This window comes from Homalodisca vitripennis, chromosome 5 (genome assembly GCF_021130785.1).
Source record: "Homalodisca vitripennis isolate AUS2020 chromosome 5, UT_GWSS_2.1, whole genome shotgun sequence".
NCBI classification, from domain to species: domain Eukaryota; kingdom Metazoa; phylum Arthropoda; class Insecta; order Hemiptera; family Cicadellidae; genus Homalodisca; species Homalodisca vitripennis.
The window spans coordinates 144,592,731-144,616,147 of record NC_060211.1 but is presented as its reverse complement, the minus strand read 5'-3'; the positions used below and the strand labels follow the sequence as shown (position 1 = coordinate 144,616,147).

Sequence of the window (23,417 nt, the reverse complement as noted above, 5' to 3'; positions counted from 1 at the left end):
TTGAACAACAACAAAAAAACCAATAAGTAAAAGTCAATGGCCACCCCTTTCATTACTGGACGGTTTGACCATTGAAATTACAATTTTGGAATGTTTGTAGGTTACTGAGACCTACTTTTTGGCGTATCGGAAATGCACCACAATTCAGAATTTCTAAACGCCAACCTCCCCTGACCAACCTGACACACTGTTTAAAGGGTAAAAAAGAAACATTTTGGCGCAAACCAGAAGTTGCTATCTGTCACCGTTCTAATATGGTGGCCCAACAAAAAAGCCACCATGTTTTTAGTGTGGTTTGTTTTTTTTCCGGTGTAATGGCGGAAAATAAGATTTTCAGCTATACTGATTTAAAACTTGGTTTTGTTAAGAGGGGGGGGGGGTTTGGGTCACGAAACGTGTACTTTATATCAATTTTATAAATTACGAAGATTGCACCATCAAACATAGGGAAAAGGAGGTTATCCTTTGCTTCCTGTTAGTTTTTCGGCGGATTTGAATTTAATATCAATCAGTAGGCTACCTGGATTTTTTTAGCCCGAGAAGCATGAATTTGACATCGGTTTTCAAGAATACTTACACGTTTTCAAAATGGCGGCGTTTAAATAGCCGAAAATGAGTCCACCCATGCCTCCCCACCCACTTTATTTATGCAAAATAGCTGAAAACCTCATTTCCCGCCATTTAGCGGCCACCATTTTAGAACTGTGATAGATAATGACTTACGGTTTACGCCAAAATATTTATTCTTCTATACCTTTTCACACGTGGAGTGTGCTCCCCAACGCATTTTGATACACCAAAAAGTAGATCTCATTATCCTACAAAGATTCCCAATATTTTATTTCCATTGGTCAAATATCTCGATATGACAGATGTCACTGACTTTTGGAGTGACTCTGTATATAAAAAAGATAATATGAACACTTTTAAAATGGTTCGTAACGACAAGGTTAAAATAAAATAGGTTCTTTTACAATGTTCTATTTTGCTGTTTTTGATTGTCTTTCAATACTATGTTTACTTAGGTAACTTTCTATAATTGGCAGTCCTTCCCAAAATTTGGTTCTTTTAGGTTTTAAAAACCCGAGCTAAACAATAGATTTAGAAATATATAATACGGTACTGTAATACAAATTTTATTTCAATAGATTTATACGATATGTTTAATAATGTGTATAAATGACAAGAACATGGTTACTCACCGAACAATTACGTTATTGATCAGTCTGCTCTGATGCAAAAATCAGGTCCAACGCGACCGACGCTTGGACACGACTGCTGTGTTAGTCACTGTTCCGGTCTGTTGGTTGTGGAAGTGACATGTTTCATTTGGTTTCAAACTAGAACGTCGTGCAATGTAGTCTAAATATAATTGGCTGAGCGTCGGCGAACACAATTTTCTTGCTCTGTAGACTATTAGTTGATGACTATCACAGATATGAGGCTATCCCCTGAACCTAGCCTGACGTAGTTTGGTTGACGGTTCCAAGCTAGTCGTAATTGACATGAGGCCAGTGGCCTAATTAGGGAAAACGAGGGGGATGGAATCACCCAAATAACCCTAACAATTAAAAATAAAAAAATAAAACGTATATCAGCAATCCAAAGTGAAATACGCAATTATTAACTTTTAATAAAGCCTATGTATTTACATTTAGATGAATTCCATAACCTTCCCCACTCCCGGTGTAGGGTTCTCTTCATTTACATTGATGTCCCCCCCCCCCCCCCCCGTCATCCCAAAGTCAAGTCCTAGTTATCCACTGTAGTCCACTGATCATAACCAAGTCTGTTGACGCATAATAACGACAGACAGTATTTGTCATGGGAGAGGTATTCCAGGTATATTGTGCAATACTCATAGCTTAGCGATGCTGAGCCAGATTACGTGTCACAGGATACACAGCTCGAGTATCATATCCCTCTTAAACTCGTTATCTTTTATAGTATGCCAGTAAATCTTGTTTTTACACTAAGTCGTTTTTATAAGATTCTGTGTATAAAAGAAAAACCTTGTAGTTTTTAGCATAGAATCTAAGCCATACATATATGTTAAGGCTTTAATGAGAAAAATGTCTAACAATATTGCAGAATCCCGAATGGATTGTGGTTCTTAATATTTTATATTGGCTGGAAATTGATTGAAATTAAAGGATAGGATTTCAATAACGCTCACATACAATTGTTCCACATTTCTTCTGATCATCATAGCTAACCACCTTTGAAATTGAAAATAAATACTTTATTTTGACACAACTATGCTTTTACAGTTGTAAACTTTGGTCTGCCATGACGAAACTCTATTTTTTTTAATTATAGTTATAATTTTTATATTTACATTACTATTCCTAGGTTAAACCTAATGATAATTTTCAACCACATTAGCACAATTATTAGTTTTCTTAGTTATATCAAATACATTTGACCATTGTTTACTGTAATCCATTAGATTTATTTTAACATAAACTGAAATAGCAACATTTAGAATTCCCTCTGTAATATTATTTTAAAGACAGTTTTAACCACTAATATATATTTAAGAGTATTTGCTGATTCCTCTACAATGGGTTGTATGAATTGAAGTCAACCAAGGTAAATTAAAATTCATTAGTAACTTTATAGGACAGTAAAGTGTACAGCACAACAAAGGGCAACAGTATATTATTACACAGTAGCTGTATATCTCAGTCTAGATGTAGGTCAGAGCAATGAGCAGGTTGCAGTTCAGCTTCAACCAGTGTTATGGACATGCCAGTTATCTACTTGACTCTGCTGACTCACATCTTGTTTATAAATAAGCTTTTTGTTATTGGAAATTATGTTGTTATTTTAATTAACTGGTAAATAATATATTAAATATAGTTTACAGGTACATTGACATGATTAGCGAGTCCATCCTATAATATTATTAATGCTGAAATTTTACATGGACATTCTGTCGGTTCCTGGGATGAATACAGGCCTATTCGTATTTCAAAAATTCCTCTGGGTTATGCCCCACTGGTCTTTAAAGTAGCAAAAAATCCCTTCATGGTCTCTAAAGTTGTAAAGTATTAATTAAAAAATCATGTCCAAACTAATCAAATGTTCTGTGTAAACAATGTTTATTATTTTTAAATGGTTTGTATTTATTGACGGTACATTCCGGAATAAATAGTATTTTTAACACCGTTTTAGATTTCAGCGATTAGGTAAGTACTCATCTACCTTACAAAATGACCTAAAACCTAAGATGGTCAGAATTTGACATTGAAGACTCCCTTTCAAGCAGTCGGCAAGAACTATGCTTGGTGAACGTTTGCTGGACTGTGCTTTGGAAGTAATATTGGTACAAATTCCAGCTTAATTGCTAGAAAATATCAAAATATTTTTCACTTTATAAAGAAACAAAAAATACGTAAATCATTGTTAATGTTCTTTAAACTAAACATTTTTAGCAAATATTAAATATATATGACATATTTAGTATCTAGCTTTCACTATAAATTTAAAGACTTATATAAAACCCATCTTAGTTCACTTCTGACAGAAGTAGGCTTTTCTGATCGGTGATACATATATTTTCTTTATCGGGAAACAAGGCAAAATTAAGTATGTAACAAAACTTACTAAGAAGTAAATTACAATGACCATTAATATACACTTTTTAACATTTTATCAAAACAGGAAGACATAGTTCTTATGCATTGATCAAGGGTGTGAGTTGACCTGAGATTTAGTCGTGGATGGGAATATGTTATAGATGAGTAGCTTATGGTGACTATATGGTTAGAAGTTACTCACAGAGACTATCTTACCAAGGTTATAAAAATGTCTTCTGGATGTCAATTAAAATAAGTATACATGCATGTGTGTGTGAGGGAGTTAACACAACAACTTCATTAATGTCTTGCGTTTCTTTTGAAATAAATACTCCATAGATACCTGGTTTTACGATTAGGTGTTATTATATGTATACAAGAAACACCTTAAGTCTACTTTAGAAAGTGTAGACTAAATGGTATATTTTATATATTGAATTTATGCTGATTTTTATTGATGTCTGAAAAAATGTAGAAAAAAACCATTAGGGAGAGTCCTTTACAGTTAATAAAGATGTCTAATGTCTAGATACAAGTTATAATGTATGCAAAACTAATTCACTTATTCCCCTAATTACCAGGTGTGAAGCGCTACTGTGATACAAGCTGATGTGTTAGCTTTGAAAGTTATAATGTATGCAAAACTAATTCACTTATTCCCCTAATTACCAGGTGTGAAGCGCTACTGTGATACAAGCTGATGTGTTAGCTTTGAAAGTTATAATGTATGCAAAACTAATTCACTTATTCCCCTAATTACCAGGTGTGAAGCGCTACTGTGATACAAGCTGATGTGTTAGCTTTGAAAGTTATAATGTATGCAAAACTAATTCACTTATTCCCCTAATTACCAGGTGTGAAGCGCTACTGTGATACAAGCTGATGTGTTAGCTTTGAAAGTTATAATGTATGCAAAACTAATTCACTTATTCCCCTAATTACCAGGTGTGAAGCGCTACTGTGATACAAGCTGATGTGTTAGCTTTGAAAGTTATAATGTATGCAAAACTAATTCACTTATTCCCCTAATTACCAGGTGTGAAGCGCTACTGTGATACAAGCTGATGTGTTAGCTTTGAAAGTTATAATGTATGCAAAACTAATTCACTTATTCCCCTAATTACCAGGTGTGAAGCGCTACTGTGATACAAGCTGATGTGTTAGCTTTGAGCTTGTTAACTGAACTATTATGCATTAATAACACGATTCCATGTAATTGGACTTGTTACTTGTTTCATCCAAAGTTGAGTTGTTGTAATGAACTTTGTAATGTAATAACTTGCGGAGACGTCAGTAGAGTGGAGTTTACAAGCTCAGAGTATGTCAAGAGCTATATCGGTTGTATTAAAAGTCAACACTTGACGGCACTTGTTACAAGGAAAAATAAATCTGTAAAACTAAGTGATTGTAATTAATTACGTAAAACAATTATGTTTGTGTGAATGATTTGTTGTTAACCTGAGTGGAATTGGAATATTATAAAGCAGCAAATGTTTGTGTATTGCCTTGAAATAACTCTAGGTTTTGCATCTAAAATATCAAATAATTATAAAAATGATCAGAAATAATTTACTTTGATTGATTATATGCTCGCAATGAGTTGTTAAAAAATTCATTTACTTGTTTCCAAGAACTATTTCTTTGAAGTTTGTTTTGAAATGTAAATTCTTTCAATTAATTGTGTTTATACCTTCCAAGATTGTTTAAGTAATTTATTTCACCTAGTTATTAATTTTGATCTTTTCACCCTTAGTCCTGTGATCTCAGGAGACCCAGAGTTTCCTCTTACAAAAAAAAACAAAAAAAAAAAAAACAAAATGTTTTATTCAACACTACTTGTCTTGAAGCATGGCTTAAAATGTTACTCCTATACAACTTCCTGAGACAATATTTCCTGTTTCCCCTGCATTGCACTGATACTCTCCTAAAGAGATATTCCATGTCTTCAGAACCATAATTTTCCCTATGCGTTGGAATGTACCAATAGGATTGTCAAAAATAGTGTGAAATGGATGTGATGATGACATTGACATGTCCGATACAGATTACATTTGTGTCACCTCTAAATTAATGTCGATAATATTGAATTATTTAATATTAAGTTCATTAAAACACAATTGTTATTGTGAAATATAAAAATAAGTTAATAATTAATTAGTGTTAAAATAAAACCAAAGTTATTATATATAAAAAAGGATTCTCCTTAGAAATTTTTTTTACATCTACACAAATATATTTTAAAGTTCTGTTGTAAGGGCCAAGTTGGTATTTAAATAAAAATGAAGAGTTGTGTCATGGCTTTACTCAAGTTTTATTGCAACAAAAATCCTCTTACCTTTATATAGGCACCATTGAACATATGGGAGGCTTAATACAGTTTACAATGCAGTATATTTGTTATTATAAACAAATTATTATTTAATAAGAAAAATATTGATTGTTTCATTTTCTTCATTGTTTAAAAGCCTTTAGCTTTAAACTACGGTTTTGGCAAGTTTATATGTGTTTTAATTGAGGTATATTGTAATCTAGATATTTATTTCAATGAAGAATAAAAAGAGTCCAAATACAGGCATTTCTTCTGAGCAATCAAATGTTTAATTAAGTCAATCTGCACAATAGTTTCACCTCTCGGCCATTTAAAATTAAGCCAGCCATAAAATGTATTGCTAATATGGTTTTAAAAATTGTTGTGCTTAAATCCTTAAAACTGAACTGATGATTATAACAAAAGATATTTGAAACAAAACAACTGGTATAATTGTTTCAACATTTTTGGACACTAGATTAGTTTACTTTATCATTCCTGAATACAGTCAAGAGTATACCATCAAAACCTATTGATAATTTATAAAATATCATTAATTTTAATTATTGGAGTATTAATATACTATTTATAAAAATAATTTTGTACTATGCTTTCTTGTTTATCAGTTCTTCCGAATTCATAATTAATGAAAGAGTAGGATATTTTAAATTGAAATAACATCTATAAAAGTGAAAATAAGTGGACATTTCTGTTATTTTTGTATTTGACAATGACGTTTTGATGTTGAAACTTTGTTAACACCCTCTGTGTGTAGTGACTGACAAAAGTAAGGTAAGTTAACCTTTTTGTCAGTTATAGATTATAAAAATAAAATGAGAAATGAATATCTATATGGCAACATTTTTCTGTTTAATGCTGAGAATTTCTAACAATATATTAAATTTTGAGTTTTACTCCTGTTTTATTTATTTTGAAGCATCATAATTTTATAAGAAATTGTCCATAGTATAACTAAGTGATCTGTAAATACCAGCCCGAATAAAATAAAAATAGTACACTCAGGTATGCAACATGAAAACTCTTTTTCTTCAATTACACCTTCAAAATTAGGACATGAATTTTTTTTAGTTTTAAATTAGTATAGTATGAAGCAGGTAAAATATACTATATTGTAATATTGGAAAATGTGATGAAACTCTATAAATATGTAAATCTGAAATCCATCCATGTCTGTCTGGGTCTGTCTGTCACCAGGATTGGCAAGCTGAGCTGATCTGACTTTTGACATTTGGTTGTGGCTGGGATAACGGTACCTGCTGCTGTTCAGTCTTGTTCAGTGTGGCCGATCCAACATTTATTTTCTACCCTACTCCTATCTAAGTCCAACATTTATTTTCTACCCTACTCCTATCTAAGTCCAACATTTATTTTCTACCCTACTCCTATCTAAGTCCGTTTCAGTGGGAAATCCTAATTAAATTCATGCAGCATTCCAAAATAATTGTTTATAAGGTTTTGCGTTATAAAAATCTTGATGTTTTTTGGACTGTAGTTTGGGAAATGATAGATCATTGAAGCATGTTAGTGTTCATTTTTCTTTTTTTTTTCCACTGTTAAATTTAAAAATGCCATATCAAAATGTGAACAAGCCCACCAATAGATTTATTTGTTCATTAAGACTGGTTTTATAACAGTGTTTAAATAGTATTTTCAATGCAATTGATGTTCCGAATTCATTACTGGTGATTATAACTTTTTATTTGCTATCTGTATTACACTACTAATCAAGCACCGTATACTGTCATATTTTATAAAATTAAAATTCAAACAGATGTGTCTGCCATTTTGCTGAACTTTAGCTGAAAGTGTCATCAGATGTTAAGTAGAAGTTAAATTTGGATTATAGAATAACATAAATACTACAATTTCTTCTGAATTCCAAAATATTCCAGGTAACTTTTCTAACCTTTTTTTATATAAACTCGGATTTCAATGAATATTTTACATAAAGAATCATCCGAATTGGTCCAGCTGTTCTAATATTTAGCACTTAGCAAGCAACACATTTTGCAATTAATTTTTATTTATAAGATTAGTTGAAAGTTTTTGTTTTAGCTTTCAGTTTCTATAATTTAATAAAATAAGTTTTAAAATATCGATTGTTTTGTTTAATGTAAGGTTAAACCAACCAAGTAAACCAAACTATGTTCAACAAATTATTTTTTATCTTGGAGTCAAAAAAGGTTACACTTGGTGACCTGCTTGCTGTGACAGAGAAAATTGGTAATTAGCCACACCAATTGAGCTGTGATGACAACAAAATAGATAGATGGGAGCATTATCTTTTGACATTAATAAAAATGCTAAAATTGGAATTTAAACATTGCCTGTAGTATATTTTTGTTTTGCTTCTCATAATGTATGTTTAAAATTTGTAATTTAATTATAAAATTATTTATTAACAAAGTGCGCCGTGTAGCGTGGAATCCATACTTTTCCATCCTATTTTCTGCAGCCTTTTCCTATGAGAACGAAAAAATTGTCAGCCATGCTAATTTGATTGAGCTAAAAATAGGGGGGTAGCAAAAGGGTTAAATACATAAAACAATAATATTTTCTTAGATAACATTTTTCTTAGCCACCTAATTTGGTGCTCCATATTGATTATATTACAACTAAGCTTATATATGTTTTTTATCCCGTAAGATGTCTCATTTCTGTCCACATAGAAAAAGAGGAAAATATTATATTGTCTAAATATCATTGAAAAGAGATCAAACAACCTACAGCAAAAGTTACAGCATTGTTCATATCTCTTGTATGTTAAGTTAAAAATTACACATAAATAATAAATTTCCTTGTGAATACAATTTATTAGACAAAATATACAAGGTTTGTTCCACCTTAAACACAATCTAAATTTCCCACCTTGAATTTTATGTCTGTGTTTACACTGTGATTTGTATTAATTGAACTTTGAACAAATATAACGTTTAAAAACTTTGGAGAATACAAAAAATAAAGAGAATACAATACAATGCAATGCTCATTTACATTAAAGCAGGCAGAGTGGTTGAGTTTTGTTTCCACTGAACATTGGCAAATTTCTCCCTCAGCATTTTATGCAAACAGAAACCACAGAAGGCAGGAAACGTCCCAATTCTCTCTGTAACTTCCGCAATCTCTGGAGTTAGCTTCTCACTTCATCTCTGTTGTTAAAGTATTTTACTGATGAGTTTTATGGAATCCATTTCATTTTATGAATTTTTAAGAAGAAATTTTTTTAGCAACATATTAACCTTATACAACCGATAAATTTGGATGATTTAGAGTGGTTTGTTCTCTTTAAAGCAAAGGGTTTTAAACTTTGTAAGTGCCATGTCCCATAATAGCAGACTGTTAATAATTCCTTAAAGTTAAAGGCTAAGAGCCGGCTGTACTGAGGAACAATATTTAACCTCAAACCCTTTAACACAGTATTTTGTTATAGATCTATGAGGGATGTTTCATTTACAAAACATAATTACACTTTTTACAATTTTTATTGTGGTTTTTCAGAAAAAATCTTTCTATTTTATCATTTAAATATTACAAAACTATACACTTTACTAGATAAATAAAAAGTGTTCGGACGTGTATTAATAATATTTTTTAAATGGCACATCCTACATAATTCTTCAATAAAAATTAGGGGTGTAAAATTGTTTAAAATTTGTTTTATGGGCTTAAACTCTAGGTCATTTTACTACAGCTGGCTCTTAAGGAGAATTTGTTGATTGTTGTTTATCGCATTGAAGTCCACCCGATGCTGCATAAATGTGGTAGATAACAGGTTAATTTAATTGCCTTTACAACTTTATTTGTTGTTTTACAGTATTTTAATGCTGCATAAATGTTTGTCTCATTAATTCTCCTTGTTAAAAAGACAGTTATATAATATTTAATTGTCTTTATAAACCTAATTGTTTTTTAAACTATTTATCTTGATGGATAAATTATATTTAAACAGTTTATTAACATTATATTGATCAACAATTTATTTTATTCTATTGTAAAAAGTGATGTAAACTATTTGTTTTTTTATTCGTAATAGCACTTTTAAGTCTATGTCATAATATATTTGCCATACTTCATTTTATTGGTTAACACTGACCTAGACACTTTTTGGAATACATATATTTCAGAAGAGATATCCTCTCTGATCTATGTTCATCATAGTTGGAACTGTGAGTTCTCTAGGAGTTCAACGATAACTCATTGGCCTTAGAAAACTAAGTGTAGGCATTGAACACAATATTCTATCAGATTTGGGTCTGATTAGAATGAGTTGATTATTGGTAAGAAAGATCAACCATAAATTTCATATTGAATTTATTTTCCTTAGAATCAGCATTTATTGTGAAATGAGAAAAACACCTACCTCCCCCACCCATCCTGTCTTCTTGTAGTGTAAAATCCATGTTAACACATAATGTTTTACTGATGTTCAGCTTCCAATTTCTAAGGTTTTTAGCCCTTTACTTGTTCTACCACTCTTACTACATTACTAGTTAAAATTCCACAATGATCAGGTGTTTTTTTTTAATTTACGGAATTTCAAATCAGATCAACTCCCTCCTCAAAATAAAGAAAACCCTAACAACTAATGTAAATGATAAAATTGAAATCTACCCTTTATACAATATTAACTATTCTCCTGCTATAAGACAAAGTAGGAGTATGTCACGCAACTTGTTGTGTTCTGTAACAGGCTTCACTTGGATCGTGTGCAACATTTTAAGTCTAACTACATATGTTACTATGGCAAAGTTGTGTTCTGTAACAGGCTTCACTTGGATTGTGTGCAACATTTTAAGTCTAACTACATATGTTACTATGGCAAATGACTGTACACAGTTACTTAAAAATTTATTTATTCTGTTAGTTTATCGTTGCCATCATGGTTATATATAAAACCAATGTAAAAATGTTTACTAACACTCAGCAAAATTCTGAGGATTTGCATCATCAAACATCATCATGTTGTCTACAGTATATATATAAATGGAAATTCATAGAAAATTTTAAATCACTAGGTCAGTAGTTTGTTTTTGAGAATCATGTAAACAGACAGATAGGGATAAATTAAATTTTTCTGGCCCCTCGAGTGACAGGCTTCGCTAACGCTCAGCCAATTAAAGAAGGTAAATTTTGCTATGCTATTTATTGTCATATAACATGTGCCCTGTTCACAAATTTTGTTTATTCGAGTCTACATAATTTTGACTGTGACTAGTACCTTAGACTTCTTATCATCTGACTGGTTACTTTCAAGTGTGAAGATTAGACATGATTGCATTGTATGAGGTCAAAGTACTAAAACTAAACTAACATCTTCCTCATAATAAGTACTAAACTAAATTAGTTATAATGAAGTTAAAAAAAGGTGCTAATATTATCAGATAAATAGGCAGTGTGTAATGAATGAAGCAATCACAATCAATGGATGACACTGGTATCTGTTATAAGTGATGTGTTATTGGCGGAGGGGGGGGTCTCAAGTGTTATTGAGAGAGTGTGAGGGGGCGTGGCTCCTGGCCAAAATATTATCTTTAGCAGATGACGTCACTCTCACATCTCACATAGCCTCTCAGTTTCTAGTATCTTGGAAACCAACAAAGAGGTGAGTTCTTGGGTTTTCATATGCATACTGTTCATCCACGTTTAAAAATAATATTTCATTTGTGTATTTTCAGTATTCTTGTATTATATGTGTTTTATTAGTTAGATTTTATTCATTTTTTGTATAAAATGCATTAAATTTCATTTTGTATGTTTTGCTGTAGGCAATTAGAAAATATTAATTCGTTAGTTGTAGCCAAGTATTATTTTTACTCTACTGAAACTTTTTTGGAAAATATGGTTTTTAGTGTATACTTTGTGATGTCCATTAAAATTTGTTGCATCTGTGTACTGTTTTTCGTTGTCCTGATACTAAGCAAATATTCTATATTACCGGAAAAATCCATTAAACTTATTAAGGGTTAGCAAGGGAGATTGTTTTTGGGAATATTTTCCCTATTCATACATTTTTATTTTGCACTGTTTATTTATGTTGCTATGTCTTCTTAACACGTTCATGACAACGTGTACCCCATCCCCATCGGGTACACACAATTTTTCACAACTGCTGTTGTGTACCCGATTGGGTACATATCAGGCTTTCGTTAAGCACGTTGGGCACCCTATGGGGTACACGTTGCTGTGAAATTCCTTATTGTGTTTTTATTGTTTGCCTGTCTTTTTAGTTTGTTAAATTTGATCCTGTGCTTAAATAAATACCTCGGACTGTCGTGTACACTGTCAGGCATTCAATTGCTCAATTTCCAAGGTAAATTAATTTTTTAGGTACTCCTCGAGATACACAGAGAAAAATTGAAAAACATTGAAATAATATGTTTTGTGCAAAATTGTGAAGCCTACAAATTATACTCGTTATACTTAAACGTAAAAAACCGATTATGGTTTTTGTCAATTACTATTGAAAAAATCACAGAAAATAAAAAAGTACGGAAATAAGTTGTCATGAACATGTTAATACAAAAATCATTATATTGAAATAAACATTTACTGCCGGTATTCATAATTTGCTGTTAATATATAAACATCAATGAGCTGTGTAATATTTTAGAATATTTTTATTTAAAAGTTATTTCTAAAGTTTTATGGCTATAATTTAGAGTTGCAGTAAATCTGTTTTCTTTGTATGTATCTTTAATTTTATTTTTAACACAGTAAAGTTTGATTTAACTGTTTGATATTATATTTTTGACACATAAATAGAAAAGGAATTCATATAAACTATTAAAACCCTTAATGTGTAGTATGTTGATATCTCAAGATGTTAATTGTTTTGGCTAACTGAGTTTTGTTTATTCCATATCAAAAGTATAATATGTTAAAAGTTGAAAAGAAAATGATTTTGGGAAGAAGGTATTTTTGTATACTGTTGTATACAAACTAGTTGTAGTTTGTTTTTTATGACCAATTATTTTGTTATTTATTATTTATTTTAATTAAGTAAAAAGTAATATATTAAATATAGTTTACATTGACATGAATAGCAGATGAATGTCCATTCTATAATATTATAAATGAGAAAGTGAATTTGTTTGCAACGCATAAACTATTAAACCGATTGTACTGAAGTTTTACATGGACATTCTTACCGTCCCTGGGATGAATATAGGGCTATTCTTATTTTAAAAATCCCTCTGGGCTATGCCCCACTGATCTTTAAAGTAGCGAAAAATCCCATCTAAGTCTGTAAAGTTGTAAAATATTAATTTAAAGAGCATATCTACTGTAATCAACTGTTCTTTGTAAACATTGTTTATTATTTTCAATTTTTTTACGTCTATAGTGAGTACATTCTCTAAGGAAAAACAAATATTTTCAACAATTAGACAACTACTCGTCTACCTTACTAAATGTCCTAAAACATAAGATGGTTAGAATTTGATGAAGACTCCTTTTGTAGCAGTTGGTAATAACTATGCTAGGTGAAGTGCTTTTGAAGTAATATTGGTACCAATTTCAGTTTAAATGTTTCAGTTTATAAAGAAACAAACACGTTAATAGTGTAGTTAATGTACTTTTAACAAAACATTTTTAGCAAGTATTAAATATTAGATATAATTGACAAAGTTAATATCTAGCTTTTATTATAAATTTAAGGACTGTTATAAAACCCATATTAATTGTCTTTTGACAGAAGTAGGTTTCTCTGATCTGCGATATATACTTGATCAATATATACTTCCTTGATTGGAAAACAAGGCAAAATAAACTATCTAACAAAAGAATACTAAGAACAAAGTTAATTACAATGGCAACAAATATATACTTTTACGCATTTTCTAGATCTTGGCGTCAAGGCAAACTCAACATTAACATTAGAAATATAATTTACTCAAACCAGCAGTGGTCATACACGTGCAACACCAACTAAATTGCGTGCAAAAGACCTGGTAACTGCTAGCAGTGAAGATATAAAAGACAATGTAGTCTAACTTTTACTTTAAGACTGTTATGAAACCTAAATAAGTTGTTTTTGACAAAAATAGGCTTCTCGGAGATGTGTTTGTATATATATTTTCTTGATCGGGAAAGAGGTAAAATCACATAAGGAGCAAAACATACTAAGATCAGAGTAATTATAATAACCACAAATATACACTTTTTAACATATTTTGTTGATCATGAGAAGAAGGCAAACTCAACATTGGCGTTGGAAATATAATTCACTCAAATCAGAAGTGCTCATACAGACCCATGAAATTGCGTGCGAAGCCGCGGGTAACTGCTAGTATAATATAATGGGCTAATAATATGATTTGTTGACTTGTAGCAGTTGCTATTAGTAGTAATACGTACAACTATACATGTTAAAAGTATCAAATTAGATAATAATTATAATTGAAAATGTCAGTCTCCTCGAACTTTGAGATTTGCAGTATTCAGAGCTAAATCATTTTATAGTAAGTAATAAAAAATTTCAAGTTAAACTTATGGCATACACAGTTATGCTTTTCTTTTTATGCTGATGCCTTTGAAAGGTTCTTCATAATTTTGTTTTAAGCAACAATTTGATAAATCTTTATTTTTGACATGAAGTATTTGTTTAAACAATTGATTCTGTAATAAAAACGACAACTAATTGCAAAACTTGTATAACAAAGTTATATGAAATACGATAAACCAATTCCAAATAAATATTACACTTCATTTTTACTGAGATTTCCAAGAATCTATCAGAGATAAAAATTCAAGAGAATAATGCACAATCTTTCTTATCTTTACATTGATATGATAAGCTTCCTGTATGCACATCACAGAAAATGGTTAACTCATAGAAAATTGAAAGATTGTTTTCGATTTACAGATTGATTTAATGACATCCAAACCAAGAGAATTTCCAACATTTAAGATTCTTTATATTTTCAATGATCTGTCAGAGATAGCACACAATGTAATAGCAATTCTTCAAACCAAATATACATTATTTTCAATGGAGTAAATTCCAGCAATTCCTTATTTTATGATGTAGAGATAATTTTCACAATTGTTTTCACATTACACAATCAGATCACATTAATGTAATGAACATCAGAATTACTTGTCTCGCTTGTGCTGCAGTGATTTGGACTGGCTTCAACGGGAACTGAGTGGTTGAATCTGGCAAGAATCCCATTCTCCATCCATAAATCCTTGTGAAGTTGACTAAATAGTAGGGAGCGCCACACTTGAAATACTTACGTAAGATCAAAGCTGATCTGTTACCTGAGCCCAGTAAGGAGCAAATAGATATTGCTTATCTTTTACCTTTATTTGAGTTGATCGTAAAGAAATTGCCATAAAGATTGATACAAAAATTCAGAGGATCCACTAGTCTGGCACTATTATTGTAGTAGCATCAATGCTTGCTGATATATTAAATTTTATCTGTATTACATCCTCTTTCAACATGTATCACACCAGTACTCTTTTACATAACATATAAAATGCAGTGTTTAATACTTATCGTCAAAAAGTAAATTCAAATGAGATTGGTAGCTAGTTTGATCATGTCTATTCTAAACAGTGCATGGTTAGGTAATAAATTAATATAGATATTTTCTAAGGCTCAAAACGGGTTATATAGAGGTAAATTATTTCTGATGTAGCTATACTTGTTTACTGTAAAGGATTTTGGCTCGTATTATTTAAATAATTAAGATTATGATTTGTCAATAAAGGAATTCAACTGTGTTATTTAATGCAATTGGAGGACCAGTCTTACAAACATTTGACTCTTATATGACCAATAGGCTACAAGTTATGTTAATATTTCTGATTTTTTTAAATGAAACCTGGAGATGCTCAGGGATCCATCATGGTTTTATGTTATTACTTCTTACCATCAGTAATGTGCATCATAAAAATCTTTGTCAATTATCAATACCTGTTATTATGATGCATCATATTTGAGTAAACTATAGAGTATGAACAATTAGTAAAAAGAGAGATTTCTTTTGCTAGGAATCAATGTGTGTGTCATGCAGTTTAATGTACCTTACAATTATTGAATGTTTCTATCATCCAGGTAGTTAACTCACAGAAAAGCAGGAAGAAATTACCTTTACTAATTCTGACAATAGTTGATTTCTTAATCAAATTAAAATAAGTTTTTTTTAAATACTATTAAAGCTAACTACAATAAAGTTGGCCTAAAATTTGAGTTTTGGTTTGCCTAAATAAGGTCTCCACTATCACATGAATAATTGTTTTGTAACGTAACCACCATCAGTTAAAGATCTACCTCCACCTTGATCCAATGTGTTGCGTGACTCCTCACAAACTAACCACCATCAGTTAAAGATCTACCTCCACCTTGATCCAATGTGTTGCGTGACTCCTCACAAACTAACCACCATCAGTTAAAGATCTACCTCCACCTTGATCCAATGTGTTGCGTGACTCCTCACAGTTAAAGTTGTGGAACTCATTTTCTATTGTTGATCTGGTATATAATGAATTTAAAAGTAATACTATTTGTGTTTTTGTCTGTCACAGGTCAGGAGAACTTATTGTCCCCTGCTGCTGAACTTAATACTCTTCTAACTCGTCTAGAGAACGTCACCAGCCGCTTGGAGCAGACGGTAGCTTCCACCGACTCGCCCAAGACACTTTCTCACTCCAATTCTTCTACTCGTGAGTTACCTTAATTATATATTTATTTTTAATACAAAAATATACATATAACTTAGTTTATTTGATTGCACAAATCTTTCAGCTACATATGTGTCTCCCTGTTCTTGCATCCTTCTCCACTGTTTGAGCCTTTGTAAAATGTTTCGTTCTCTCTTGTGTTTCACAAGAATAATAGAATCAAGTCTAGAAACGAGCCACTCCAAAATTTTTTTCTTTCTTGTACTAATGTTACAACTGTAATCTAAAATAAAATGGTAAAAATATAATAATTTTTTTTATAGAATGTGAAAACATGCACTTTTATGTAGGCTATGAACTTTTATCACTGAAAATAAAAACCATATGTTAAAATCGTATATTATTCCAATTCTGAAAACCTCTTACAAATTCTGCTGTCTATCTAAACCTGCTGATAACCAGTGTAATAGATTATAGTGTCTCCTGATATAAGTGTGTCATGTCAGTAAAAACAATGTAAAATGTATTTTTATTTAGGCTATAAATCATCATAAGACTAACTCTTGTACATCATGTTTAACTATTGAATCTTTGTAAAAGGTAATCAATGAAATAAATTTCAATTTTAAAACATTTGTTGTTTAAAAAAAGCATTGTAAACCAAAAATAATTTTCAAAATTCAAGTATAACTTGACTTCAATTAGAAAAATTCAGAATTATTCCAGATTATTTATCCAAATTTCAAGTGGTCCCGTTGTATTGTTTTAAACTTATTTCTTCATTTAGTATTACCTGCGCTTTGTTGAATTAAGTACCTTACACTTCATATATTCTTTATTTTTACTGGTTAGAATGCTGTTATTACAAATTATAGAACAATATGGTTATTAAATCTTTATTGTAAGTGAAGTTAAGTAGTCGTAAGTGAAGTTAAGTAGTCATGGACAATGTGCATGTTGATTCTTCTTCGAGAGCCAGAAACAATACACTAGTCTATTCCTTTATTTTAGGCATTTCCGTTCTCAGTGCTTATTTCCATTGGGATGGTCAAAGTTGTATAACTAAATACTAGTTTTTAATAATATTTTCCTGAATTCAATATGTTTACTGTAAGTTTGTATTTTCACTCCTACATTTTTTATGGAGGATATAATTTTTTATTTTAGTTACTATACAGTGGTGGTTCGTTAACACTGGTTAGTTGTATTTTAACATGTAATTAAAATCAAGATCTAGTAATGTTATTAAGCAAATTATTTTATTTATCTTACAGTTTTTTGTAGTTTTCTGGATTTCATAATGTAAGCTTAGATCTGTTACTACAGTGATTTCGATTCAACGTATTGTCCTTGGCCTCATTTAGGAGAGTAACACTCAATTGTTTAAATTTGTGTTGTATAATTATTGTTTTATCAGACCAAATTGCTTCTATAACACCCATTTTATTTCTGTAATAGAACTTTTAATATTATAACTGTTTATGTTTTTGTATGTGTGAATTTTGTAACATCAGATGTTTATAAATATTATGGTTCTTTCATAGTAATAATAGATATTAAATATGTATAAATAAATCTAAAATTTGTAGGCCTTACTGTAATAAATAATTATTTTTATCTATTGAACAAATTATCTTTTGAATTTAATACAAGAAAATGATCCTCTGGTAATAATGTCTAATTTCAGTTAAGCAACTAAGTTACAAAATGTATAAAATACAGATGAAAAGTTACTGTAACATTGAATTGAATCATAGCCTTTATATCTCCATAAAAACATGTTCAAGAGAGAAACACATCTAACCTACAAACTAACTTCATTTTTTATTCACCACCTAAGATTTGAATAATGTAACAAGGCTCCTTCTTTCTTACGTAAGATAAACCCACATGAAGAACACCAGCAGTTCTGTTTTACAGAAGCTAGTTGTTAAATATGAGAGGGAAAAATCATATACTCGTGCTTACCGTCACCAACAATAAAGAATAGGTCAATTTATACAGAAATTTATACACATCCATTAAAAACAAATCCTCAAATATACTTAAACTCCATTTTAACATCATTAACGACTGCAGAAGAGATAAACCATTTATATCTTTCTGAAACCTGACTGATGATGTTTCAATGTCAAAATTAGTCTCAAGCATAAAAAACAGTAAAAAAATATATAAATACAAAAAAAGAATTGTTGGGGTAAGTTACCATCTTATCACATTATTTAAACAATCCAGAGGCTAATGAACATGAATAATATGCAAGTTAAAAGACAGGTAAGTTTATGCAGGATATTGAGTGTTTTACATAACACTGGTGTTCGTCTAAGGCCACATTACAACTCTGTATGTTGTCATATTTCTTACCACAGAGGGATATAGCCACAGCAAAAAGTTAGATCTCAACCCTAGGTTCCTCTATGAAGCACCTATAAGACATCAATGCTCACTTACCACCTTGTTGAGTTGTTTGCTCTGTTAAGTATCTGGTCCAAAGTCCAAAATAACCCCAAAGTTCTTGACTTGTGATTACAAAGGAGTCCGGTGCCTTCCATCTCCAATAATAAAGTTAGGTGTCTTTTAAATACTTTGTTTTCAGTGTAAAAAACTCAATGTAAATAGATAACAATAAATAAAATTGATTATGAGATTCTGTATTAATTTTTTTATAGCATTGATGGATTTAAACTGTGAGATAAAAATAGAATTTTACTGTGGGATGTGATATCGTAATCAAGCATTTTGTTGTGTTCTAATAAATGACCACATAAAGTAACTATTGCCATTAAGAAACTGGTAAGCAAGGAAACCATTTTAACATGTTTTAAATATAAGTGATAATGTTAATAAATATTCATTTATTTATTATATCTTAACTTAATTATTAAATAAATTAATCAGTTGTTAAACTTTTATTCATAAATAAAATCCAATCAGAAAAACTGTCTCTGTAAATCTGTAATTTCAGTTATCACCCTCAATGCTTCTGTAAATTTATGGTATTTTATTTATGTTGCCCTTTAAATAATTCATTTAACTGCACTATTCTCATACATTTCTATAAGAGAAAGATTTTACACACTTCAAACATGCATTCCTTTCTAGGCTAATTGTCCCATAGATTTGGTGCAAACAATTAATTGAGCCTAATGGCATCATGTATACAAGAGAAACCGGTTGTTATACTTTAATTACAGAGGTTAGTAACACTGCTGAACTGTTGCTCCGTGTGCAGCCAACACACACACATACATACATGTTCATTAGTCACGGTCCGTGTTCGTCCGTCTGTCTGTTCTTCGGCCTCCAGTTCTCCACAGACATGCTGGCTCGGTGGGCTTTTCTTTCAGGTAACTAATAAAGTGTTAAAGTTCTGTTATTTCATAAAGATTATAACACGATTAATGAAAGAGAAATAATACGAACACATTGCAATATAATTAATGAATGATGTTTGGATAATTAACTTAATAATAGTATAATTTTTAATACTGTGTACAGTTCAAAACAATTAGATAAAGGAGGTATCATAAATAATGTCCTGTACAAATTACCTACGTGTTAAGAGTTATATATACACTCTGTCGATTCAATAATGGCTTTTATTTTCTTTAAAAGCAAATAGTACTAATTGTACAGACTTTTCTCATGGTCTCTTTCAATATTACCCGACCTTGTGATCACACAAATTTAACTGTTCTTAACCTAATTCAACAAAAATCGTTTGGCTTGCTAGTTCTATGTTTGTCTCAGTTTGAATCAACCACGACTGATAAATTGAGGTAATATTAAGGCTATGGTTATTTTGCCTATTATTTATATTTTATAGTGTTACACACTATAAAGTTAGCATTATTCTTTTCGTTAAACCAGCATATCTATATACCAATGATTGAAGAATGAATAAACACTTCAAAAAAAGGTTCATTTGATCTGAACAGTTTTTGGTATCACACATGTTAAAAACCTGAATATATTTAGGAAACATTAAAATTTGTTATTTGTTGTGAACAGCCATAGCGTGAATATATTACTAGTCTTATTACAATATTTCAGTCCCATAGATAGCTCTGAGATCTGTTAAACGAATCATCTTACAAAACGAAATAGTATTTATGCACTATGTCCCCACAATTTACTTTCACGAATGTACGAGCTTTCAATTACCTCATCTGATTGATTTATTTGATTTCTATATAAAAATGATTAGTTTTTGTAAACAAATGCAATATTAAATGGAATAAATTTTTATATTTTCCAAATTTTAAATATACCTCTACTCTTTGTAGGTAATGCCTGCCCTCCAAGTAGCTGGCACTGCATCATAAGTGTCAACTGGGCAAGTTTTATAGTAAAGAACTTCTGGGAAAAATTAGTGATATATATATATATATATATATATATATATATATACATATAAACACACACACATATAACCTTATTTGTTATATATATATATATATATATATATATATATATATATATATATATATGTACATATATTTTATTCCAGAGTACTAAGAATTGTTAAAATTTCCAGAAGGCCTTATTTGTTAAAGTAAAATCTGATGTCACATCTCTGCAACTCGCTGGATGTCCAGGAGCAAATCCTCTCTAACCATAAACGTTAAAGTTTATGTTTGGAGGGGGGGGGGAAGTAGCGTCTTGATCACTGTCAAGTACAAAGTTTGAAGTGGTTGAGACTCCTTTGGTATGGTATCAAAGGCTGTTTAGTTAGTCTAGATCTGAGGGGTCATTTTTTGTTTGTCCCTTTCATCTGGTATGGTTTAGAAACTCCATAGTCTTTTTTTTCCTATGTCACAATAGCTGACTCTTAGATTATCCTATGATCTGTGTTCCTACGGTTTTTCTTCCCTGAGATTTCACTAGAAGCCAGCTCCAATACCTATCATTAATACTATGCCATTCCAGAAACATTCCAAAAGACCTATAGATTTAAGTACATTGATATTTCCAGTTTCTTGCAATAAAGGACATGGACAAGAAATACACCGAACGATGATTCTGTGAGACTAAACAGAACTCACAGGTGTACCGTCTAGAGCTGATTGCTAATTAAGCTTCCAACAGAGAAACGAGCTGACAAGTTAATTGATAACTACTGTACTCCTCCCTGTCCTCTTCTTCCCTTTGTCATGTCAAGATTCTCTATTTCATTAATGCAATGTTAACTGTAAGCAATGTTTGATCTGTATCTTCAATTATAGACACTATATTGCAATAAAGGACATGGACAAGAAATACACCGAACGATGATTCTGTGAGACTAAACAGAACTCACAGGTGTACCGTCTAGAGCTGATTGCTAATTAAGCTTCCAACAGAGAAACGAGCTGACAAGTTAATTGATAACTACTGTACTCCTCCCTGTCCTCTTCTTCCCTTTGTCATGTCAAGATTCTCTATTTCATTAATGCAATGTTAACTGTAAGCAATGTTTGATCTGTATCTTCAATTATAGACACTATATTGCAATAAAGGACATGGACAAGAAATACACCGAACGATGATTCTGTGAGACTAAACAGAACTCACAGGTGTACCGTCTAGAGCTGATTGCTAATTAAGCTTCCAACAGAGAAACGAGCTGACAAGTTAATTGATAACTACTGTACTCCTCCCTGTCCTCTTCTTCCCTTTGTCATGTCAAGATTCTCTATTTCATTAATGCAATGTTAACTGTAAGCAATGTTTGATCTGTATCTTCAATTATAGACACTATATCGCAATAAAGGACATGGACAAGAAATACACCGAACGATGATTCTGTGAGACTAAACAGAACTCACAGGTGTACCGTCTAGAGCTGATTGCTAATTAAGCTTCCAACAGAGAAACGAGCTGACAAGTTAATTGATAACTACTGTACTTCTCCATGTCCTCTTCTTCCCTTTGTCATGTCAAGATTCTCTATTTTATTAATGCAATGTTAACTGTAAGCAATGTTTGATCTGTATCTTCAATTATAGACACTATATTGCAATAAAGGACATGGACAAGAAATACACCGAACGATGATTCTGTGAGACTAAACAGAACTCACAGGTGTAACGTCTAGAGCTGATTGCTAATTAAGCTTCCAACAGAGAAACGAGCTGACAAGTTAATTGATAACTACTGTACTCCTCCCTGTCCTCTTCTTCCCTTTGTCATGTCAAGATTCTCTATTTCATTAATGCAATGTTTGATCTGTATCTTCAATTATAGACACTATATCGCAATCAAGTGTGTATTAAATTGATGAATAAAATTCATGTCTTTGTATGTTTGGTCAAGTTCCGTTATTTCACCCCATGTTTTTAAATCGCTACTATAGCCACGGAATTGATTGTTTGAGGTGAACTAATCATTTCAACTTATATTTCTGATCAGCCCCTCTAGAATTTTATATTTTACTGATAGGTACTATCTCGAGGGATGTTTTTCTTTTATTGACATCAGCGCGGGGCAGCACCAAAGGTGTTGCCCCACGCTGATGGCCGGAGACACTCGTCTCATTTCGATAACAAGAACAGTCTGGGCATGCCTGATGCTGATGTCGTCAAGGAAAACAAACAGTGTCTATCTAGTTTAGTACCTCCGTACTCATCTATGATCATAAATAGTTAAAACAATCAATTCTGTGGCTATAGTAGCGATTTAAAAACATGGGGTGAAATAACGGAACCTGACCGTATGTTTTTTTGCAAAATCAAAGTTATTTCCAAAAATAAAAGATAGGTATTTTATTAGTTGTTTTTAAAGTTATAACAGCAAGTAATAGGTTTTAACAGCAATGGTAGGTTATTGGTATGATGCAAAATTTAATGTAGTTTGTATTAATAACATTTGATTGCTACTTTGTAAACAAGAAGAAACAA

General features: G+C 31.1%; 1 protein-coding gene across 2 annotated transcripts in view; it reads left to right on the top strand.

Annotated features, from left to right (window-relative positions):
• Positions 1-23,417, top strand: part of LOC124362976 (adenylyl cyclase-associated protein 1) — a 130,578-nt gene that overhangs the window by 87,552 nt on the left and 19,609 nt on the right. For both annotated transcript variants that reach the window (XM_046817900.1, XM_046817898.1), the window contains exon 2: positions 16,444-16,581. In XM_046817900.1, the coding sequence (XP_046673856.1) occupies positions 16,444-16,581 (138 nt within the window). The remainder of the gene's footprint in view (positions 1-16,443; positions 16,582-23,417) is intronic.